Below are 9,354 nucleotides of genomic sequence, written 5' to 3'. Positions count from 1 at the left end.
TAGGTGGCCGCTTCATTTGCGTACAGGACAAGGTGCGTATGCGAGCGGCGAGTTGTTGTATTGTAAAATTGCGATAAAGGCGCGGATGTGTTTGTTTAAGTTGCTCATATGTGGCATCACAGTACACGTCATCACCGCTATGTAATGCATGTTTGATGAGAAAAGCATCTTTCTCGTACGTTAATCGGTGTTTAGCGGAAGTGACCAACGACGACGTTGCACTGCTGAAGGATAATGTAGCGCGCCAAACTTGCAGTCTTGTTCTTAGCGCTTGTGGCGGCGGCAGTGGCGGCAAAATGTTTTTGTCGTTGGAATCCGACAGAGATATGGACAGTGTGGGTGCTGGTGCCGGGGCCGGGGCCGGGGCCGGAGCCAAGACCGGAGCCAGAGCCGAAGCCGGTGCTGGCACTGGCTTTGACGGCGGCGGTGGCGGCGGCGAAATGTCTTCGTCGTCGGAATCTAACAGAGATATGGACATTGTGGGTGCTGGCACTGGCGCTGTCGGCGGCGGTGGCGGCGGAATGTCTTTGTCGTCGGAATCCAATAGAGATATGGACAGTGTGGGTGCTGGCGCCGGAGCCGGAGCCGGTGCTGGCGCTGGCGCTGGCGCTGGCGTCAGTGCTGGCGCCGCTGGTGCCGATGTTGGCGTCGTTGGTGGTGCTACCTGCGATATGGTGCGAAGCTCGCGAATAGTTCTGTTAATATGTAGCGGACGCCCAACTCTGATGCTGTGGCGTATTGATGATTTTAAGCGGTGAAGCGCGTTTCGAGCGTCGTCCAAGTCTATATTTGGTACGGTCGATGCGGAAACGTTGTATCAAGTTCGTTTGACAACGGTCCAGCTGTAACTGTTCTCTTGATTGGTATACAACCTGTAGGGAAACAGCTGAACCGTGTCGATAATCCTTTGTTTAAGAGCGCTCGCGACAAGGTGACAAGTGTTTGGCGGAATGCGTATTGTGAGACCCAAAAGTTGGGAAAACGTACGCGGATCGGAGAATATGTTTGTAATTAGTGCTTCCGCGTATGTGGTGTTTGTAATGCGTACAGGACAGGATGCCAAATTAATTTTTTTTTTAAACACTTTTATTAAAAATGTGCGCAACGTGAACGCTGTGTTTATGTCCACAACGTAAGACTGTAGGCTGCTGCTCATAAAATTGGGACGATCCGAATCTTTAACAAAGTGAACAATATACGCCCAAATCGCGTGCATTTCTAAGATATATCGAGCAGCATCGTCCGGATCGTTGCCGGTTGGCGGAATTACCGGTGCGTTGTAAATAAAAGTAAAACAATCAATCCACGGAGAAAGGACAATGTCGTTATATATAGGGCAAGCAATGTGAGCCGTTAATTTGTCGCAATCGTAAGGGAACAAGTTAATTAATAGACTGGATTCGTCGGCGGAATTTTTCTCGTTCCTCCCGGTATACATTTGTTGTACAAATCGAAAATTCAATTTAGGGTCTTGCCCGTGAGCAAAGAATAATACTCTATACTCGGCCCGAGTCGCGGTGCGCACGATTTGTTTGGGAACGGAAGGAGAGAAACAATTATTGTCGCCAAAAGTCAACGTAAAAAATCCGGTTGCGTTAAGCTGTTAAGAAACCGAAGTTTGTTATCAACAGATCTGATTGCATGGGTGATCCAAATTGTAAATTTATACAACAACTTCTTNTCGATAAGAAGATTGTAAAGAATTGTTTGCTCTTCGGTGTGAAATACGCCCAACTGATCAATTGTTTCACAAAAGTTTGGATGTCTGTTTTGATCGATCGTAAGAACTTCTTTTAGTCGCAATACNATGCGCTTTACGCAATAANCATTAATAAAANNTATTAGATTCTTAACGCGTTGCTCAGTAATTTGTTTATATTTAGCGACTTTGGCCGCTGTGCCGCCGCCCTCCGTATGGAGGAATTGATGGCACATGGTATATATTGCGAGCAACTCTTGATTGTCGGCTCTGGCCATTTTGGCTGCCGAATTGTACACCTGTGCGAATGTTATCATTTGATTATGANGGGGGCGTTCTCCTAACAAGGCATAGGCGTAGAACCCGCCGTAATTGTGTAAGAATCCGTGTTTAAACTTTGTTAATTTAGAATAATACGGCCGAACATTGGCAAACAATCGAGAGTTGGTTAAATAACGCGCATCCACCCTGGCCAATATTGCTACATCGTCGGGCGGCTTGAGTTCATCCGCACGGTGAAACTGTACCACGTCCACGTGCGGATGAACATTGTCGACAATCTGCCGGTAAAGTTGAGCAGCCTTAGGCTTGGCCAACTTGAGGCCGTGCACGGCTTGAACGAAGCGAACGTATGAGATTCCGCAGCGAACGGATAACTGCGGGAACGAGCGCAAATGTTGCGTGACAGACGTAGCAAACGCGGGCCAATTGACGGCAAATATTTTATATTTGCCCGGAGTGTCGGCTATTGCGCATCGGACGCCCAACTTTGTGCTCTTGGACAACGGTGGCAGATCAGTAGCAGCTGCGAGAACATATTCTTGAAAAACCGTTTTGCGTATTTGCGCCAATTCTGTAGCGTCGTTGTCTAAATCCTCACGCGTGAAGAATTGCGACAACGGATCGTATTGGAGTACGACATACAAGGGCATGTTGTCCAAGTAGCCGAGTTCGAATTCGAACCACAGTCTATTGGCTTGTACACGTTCAGTTTCGACGACGACAGTGTTAGAATTCGATGTTTGGTCGCGAGGACCAAACTTATAGTCTTTTTTATTACAATATTCTACTAGTTTTTTATTTTCGCACCGAGAAATACACGCCGCACTTGTATTAAATTTAAACAATGTGTCGTATATAAACGGTTCCGAGCTGGTGCACGACACAACCAAAGAATCGATATCACTAATTATTTTAATGTCGCCGCCAATTGTGTCCACCTGGATAACGTCGTTGCGTACGAGCGGTCTGAAGTTACGATAATCGGCTATTTTCCAAAATGAAAAAAAGTGAAAAAAGTGAAAAAAAAAAAAAATTTTAATTTCTTCAAACTTTTTGGGATCGACAGAGTCAGAGGACACCCCCGAACAACCGCTACAAATTTTGCTAAAATTGCTTAAATAGTTTCTGAGATACAACTTTTTAAAGTTTCGCAAGCAAAGAGGTGTTGCCACTCGGAGAGCCACAAAACGAATGACAAAACTCACGGTAGCTCCGTTACTGTTAATTTCTCAAAAACCTGTTTCAAACAAAAGTTGTAGATCTCGACGAGATCTATAAGAAGCCAGAATTTCGCTCCTTAATCTTTACTGGTGTAAGAATTAGGAATTTTTAAACTTTGGAAAAAAACAAAACTGAAACTTAAAAAATTTGAAAAATGGTTCAGCCAAAGTTGTAGATCTCAACAAGATCTATCGAAAACGTCTTATAGTTAAACCATCTATCTCAAATATTGCAAAAGTTAGGGAGGTTTGAAAATTGAAATCTTAACAGTCGGAATTTCGAAAAAAGCTTCAGACAAAAGTTGTAGATTCAGACGAGACGAAACGAAAAAGTCCTACGGTCCGACTCTTACTCTCTACTAGTTTAGGAGTTATGAATTTTTGAAAAATGAAAAATGGGAAAAATGGTAAAAAGCGGAATTTAGAAAAAAGCTTCAGACAAAAGTTGCAGCTCTCGACAAGACAAGACGAAAAGGTCGTATGATCGGACCTTCTATCTCAATTAGTTTAAAAGTTGGGATTAAAGGTGAGAATATAGAAAAAAGCTTCAGACAAAAGTTGTAGATCTGGACAAGACGAGACAAAAAAGTTTAATGGTCGGACTCTCTATCTCAACTAGTTTAGAAGTTAGAATCAAAGATGAGAAAATTGAAAAACGCTTTAGACAAAAGTTGTAGATCTCGACAAAAAAAACGAAAAGGTTCTATGGTCGGGCTCTCTATCTCAATAAGTTTAGAAGTTAGGATTAAAGGCGAGTATATTGGAAAAAGCTTTAGACAAAAGTTGGAGATCTCGACGAAGGAAAACGAAAAGGTTCTATGGTCAGACCCTCTATCTCAATTAGTTTAGAAGTTAGGATTAAAGATGAGAATTTTGAAAAAAGCTTCAAACAAAAGGTGTAGATCTCGACAAGACGAGATGAAAAGGTCCTATGGTCGGATTCTCTATCTCAATTAGTTTAGAAGTTAGAATTAAAGGTGAGAATATTGGAAAAAGCTTCAAACAAAAGTCGGAGATCTCGACGAAAGAAAAGGAAAAGGTTCTATGGTCGGACCCTCTATCTCGATTAGTTTAGAAGTTATAATTAAAAGTGAGAAATTTGAAAAAAGTTTCAAACAAAAGGTGGAAACCTCGACAAGACGAGACAAAAAGGTCCTACGGTCCGACTCTTAATCTCCACTAGTTTAGGAGTTATGAATTTTTGAAACATGAAAAATGGGAAAAATGTTAAAAGTCGGAATTTAGAAAAAAGCTTCAGACAAAAGTTGCAGCTCTCGACAAAACGAGACGAAAAGGTTTTATAATCGGACCCTCTATCTCAATTAGTTTAAAAGTTGGGATTAAAGGTGAGAATATTGAAAAAAGCTTCAGACAAAAGTTGTAGATCTCGACGAGACAAGACGAAAAAGTCCTATGGTCGGACTCTATCTCGATTAGTTTAGAAGTTAGGATTAAAGGCGAATATATTGGAAAAAGCTTCAGACAAAAGTTAGAGATCTCGACAAAGGAAAACGAAAAGGTTCTATGGTCGGACTCTCTATCTCGATTAGTTTAGAAGTTAGGATTAAAGGGGAGAATATTGAAAAAAGCTTTAAACAAAAGTTGTAGATCTCGACGAGACAAGACGAAAAGGTCCTATGGTCGGACTCTCTATCTCAATTAGTTTGAAAGTTAGGATTAAAGGTGAGAATATTGGAAAAAGCTTTAGGCAAAAGTTGGAGATCTCGGCGACGGAAAACAAAATGGTTTTATGGTCGGACCCTTTATCTCGATTAGTTTAGAAGTTATGATTAAAGGTGAGAATTTTGAAAAAAGTTTCAGACAAAAGGTGGAGATCTCGACGAGACGAGACAAAAAGCTCCTATGGTCGGACCCTCTATGTCAATTATTTTAGAAGTTCAAAATAAATGTTGGAGTTAGGAAAAAAGCTTGAGACAAAAGTTGTAGATCTGGAGAAGATAAGATTTTTAATCTAGGGTTTTTTGGATAAGTCTCTAGGATCTAGAGAAACGTGGAAATTGCTTGAAACGGCAAATGTGCAATACATCCTATCTAGAGTTTTCTGGATAAGTTCTTAGGATTTACGGATTCATGGAAAGAAATGTAACCGGGTTCANAGGCCGATGGCCCCTGGATCCTTAGACGCAAACCCAGAAACTGTGCGCACGCGGACGTGGTGCCGGGGTGCAGGGGGCGAAGCCCCCGCTCAAGGGGGGCGAAGGGGGGCAAAGCCCCTCCTCTCATAAAACTTAATTACAATTGAGAAAAAAAGTGTCTACCAGAAAATATAAAGATCGTTGGAAATGACGACCCGCGCGATCACAAGAACTCAAAAGAAAAACCGAAGATAATCAAAATTGTGGACGATTCGTTTAAAGAGAGCACGGAGTAGAGCTCGNTAATACGTGAGGAGAGAACTGAAGAGGCATCGCGCGACAAGTCTTTCTCACGAAAGCAAAATCTGTAGCGACTTGAGCCATAAAGAGAGCGCAAAAGAATTCGAGTTGTTCGAGACTNGAGGATTACTCGCAGAGTCATCAGAAGCTGAGGAGGTGAATGGAGNTTTGGCTCNGAGTCCAAAGTAGACACGGAGGACAAGAGTTGGTCTCTGTACCATACACTCTAACCAAAAGCGTTCAATCAATCAATCAGGTCATCATCAGGTCAGGATTTAACCCGGTGGTAGAAAACAAGCGTCGCTCGAAGTCAACGCCTATTCTTTCAACACAACTTAAACGAGGAAGGAGCAATCAGTCGTCATCAATCAGATGAGAGTCAGCTAGCAAGCTGAGTTATGTGGAAAACAAAAAAAGAAAAGATTGCGNGCGGCTGAATTCCGCCCGAGTCACGTCGAGCGATTCGAACATTGAAGTAAAAGATGAATCACCGATGCAAATAGATTACAAATACATTCTGAGAGAGGTGTGCAAGAAGAAATTCAGAGTACTCCGTGCGATCAACTTTATACGCGAAAGGGCCGCTCTCAACAGAATCAAAGGTAAACCGCGCACGCATATTAAATTAATATATCAAATTCATATATTAAATTAAGNATATTTATAAACTAAATTAAATACTTTTAAAATTATGCATTTATAAAATGTAGATAAGTAGTTTTTGTAATTTACCAAATACAAATATGTAAAAATAAGTATTAATAATATACTTTATCTATATATTCAATGTTTTTCAATATTCTAAAAACTTTTAAATTATTACAGGTATCTCATATTACTAATTAGTAAAAGTATGTACTGCATATTGAAATGGTTTTTTAATATTACTATTATTATGTACTTTTTTATTCAAGACTAAATCTTGAAAAAGCATTTCATGTTGTCATACGCAACGTGCTTCGTGTCTCGCCTTATAGCTCGGCTTAGTGGAAGGAAGACGGAACATAGTAGGTTTGTTCGCGTCGCATGCCCCAACATGCTCCTACTTGCTCCAACGCGCTTTACCAGCAAATTTATTAGCTTGTACTAGTGCACACTGAGTGCGGCTTTTTTCAGTGAAAAATTTTATTGAAAAAGTTTTGAAGTTTCATTAACGTTTCATTGAAAAAAATCGCATTGGAGCGAGTAGGAGCATGTTGGGGCATGCGACGCGAACAAACCTAGTATGTCTGCACTTTTTCACGAGCGCACACGGACGGCGGTTCTCGCTTGTGTGCGTATCTCCACCACTTCGGTACTCTCGGTGCTGGGCGGCTCGAGCTGTACGACGAAAGACCGGTAACGCGACAGACAGCGCGATTAGGCCGTCTCAGTTTAAAAGAAGGACGAACCAACTCAACCACTTGAGGGCGCCACTTTCCGGGCAGAGACCAGTGATGTAAGATCATAGAGTTTATAGATATTGAGTGGGAATACCGGCGACGAGCTGAAAGCAAGATCTAAGAGACAGAAGACATACTTCTGTCCTACTCAGTGACTTGTTTTCTCTCTGCGCATGACAACGCTCTGCCAATCGAAATGTTGATACAATACACATATCTATATCATTTTTATCAATTCAAACGGGAAGATTTTTTGTTAGCTACAGAAAAGATTATATTAATTTTTAAATGATTTGATATTGTATTTGGTATAATACTTATGACAAAACAGCATCTTATCATAAGTAAATAAACGTATTACACTCTTAATAAACTATATTAATTCTTACCAAATATATGTTTTATGCTTGCATGATATTTTAAGTTAAGTGAAATCATATTGTAATTCTTGTAGATTTCCAAAATATAATCAAATAAATAAAAAAATGGTTAGAATTTTAAAAATATCGAAGATTTCTTGGTGTTAAAAGTCTTTAACGCTGTGATTGATTACAGTTTCACGCACAATGCTATGTTTGAACATATAAAAAACGAAGACACTTTTGACAACCATAGGATAAAATGGATAAAATATATCATTGAAACGTATATTAAACGAAACCAAAATCTCAAGTGACGCTAGAAAAAACAATATATAAGCCACAAATATTCGAAACTAATACATTTTTATCATCAATAAAGTATATATATTTTTCTTTTATTTAAATCTATTTTTTTCTATTTCATTCTATTTAAAAACACCGTTAAACTACGTTCCGGAATACGCTATCTGCGCTATTGTATTATTCTATCTTTATCCTTTATTAGATATAAAACAAAGATACAATGATGCAATAGTACAGATAGCACGCTCCCCTAATGCAGCCTTGGCACATGCGCAGAAAGAGAAAAAGTACCTGAGCAGGACAGAAGTATATCTTCTGTCTCTCAGATCTTGCTCACATTTCCCACTCATTGCTTGAATAGGCTATTCCCACTCCATATCTATAAGCTCTATGCTTCCCACTCATTGCTTGAATAGGCTATTCCCACTCCATATCTATAAGCTCTATGTGTAAAATCGGGCAGGCTAGCACCAAGAGCACCGAGATGGTGGGGGTACGCACACAGCAAGAACTGCCGTCCGTGTGCGTGACGTCACGCTCGGCTGTTCGGCTCGTGGAAGAGCGCAGACATACTATGTTCTGCCTTGCTTCCACCAAGCCGGCTACGCGAGCAAGACACTGAGGCTAGAAAGCAATGTTTCGTTGCGCTTGTAGCGTATGACAATATGACAACGCAAAATGCTTTTCCATGACTTACAATCTTGGAAAAAGTAGATAATATTATTGATAAGGATGAGTTAAACATCTCAAGATGCATTTATTATTACATTTTTTATAATTGTTATTAAAATTTAACTGCAATAATTTTAAAGTTTTTAGATAGTGAAAAACATGTAATATATAACACCAAGTAAACTTGTGTACGTTAGATTACATATTAAAAAAACTTCTTTCTCTATAAAACCTGTTTTACAAATTATATACTACAAAACATTCTGTTTTACTACAAAACTTTTTTTTAAGAAATGACCTCGCCTTGCGTGGAAAACTTTAAACTATGTCAAATCATACATGTAGATTTCGCTTTGTATGTAAAGTCAAAAACTCATGTGGAATTTTTCAAAATAAAACATTTAATACAAAAAAACTTGGCTGCACCGCGTCAATTTAAGGGAGTTTTCCAGTACACAGGTGACACTATGTAACACAGTGTTCATTAGTGAGAAAGAACATATCAGTGTGTCTCATTCACACTAGTGAACAGTATCGTCTGTGTAAATAGCTGGAAAGCACTTAGTTTTTGGTGCAGGCGCGCCAAGTTTTTTTGTATTAAATGTTTTATTTTGAAAAATTCCACATGAGTTTTTGACTTTACATACAAAGCGAAATCTACATGTATGATTTGACATAGTTTAAAGTTTTCCACGCAAGGCGAGGTCATTTCTTAAAAAAAAGTTTTGTAGTAAAACAGAATGTTTTGTAGTATATAATTTGTAAAACAGGTTTTATAGAGAAAGAAGTTTTTTTAATATGTAATCTAACGTACACAAGTTTACTTGGGGCTACTTTTTGATACCACTTCTTTTGTAAAACAGGTTTTTAGAGAAAGAATGTTTTGTAATACAGGGTGTTTCAAAACTATGGGATCAAACTTCTAGGGGTTATTCAGTGCAACAGTAGAAAACATTTGAGTATAGGGACCCATGTCCGGAAAAGTGTCACTACCGCACTACGGCCCTAAGACGCGTTAAAATTTAGAAAAACGATGAA

General features: G+C 39.6%; 1 protein-coding gene across 1 annotated transcript; it reads left to right on the top strand.

The window, feature by feature from the left end:
• The first annotated feature begins 155 nt into the window (after positions 1-155).
• On the top strand, positions 156-758 carry LOC109861103 (alanine and glycine-rich protein-like). Its single transcript, XM_020440620.1, has one exon. It carries the CDS (start codon positions 156-158, stop codon positions 756-758), a length of 603 nt encoding a protein of 200 aa, XP_020296209.1.
• The last annotated feature ends 8,596 nt before the right edge of the window (positions 759-9,354 follow it).

The sequence above is a fragment of the Pseudomyrmex gracilis genome, unplaced genomic scaffold (genome assembly GCF_002006095.1).
Source record: "Pseudomyrmex gracilis isolate BER0280 unplaced genomic scaffold, ASM200609v1 scaffold_578, whole genome shotgun sequence".
NCBI classification, from domain to species: Eukaryota; Metazoa; Arthropoda; class Insecta; order Hymenoptera; family Formicidae; genus Pseudomyrmex; species Pseudomyrmex gracilis.
This window is presented reverse-complemented; position numbering and strand designations above follow the sequence as displayed.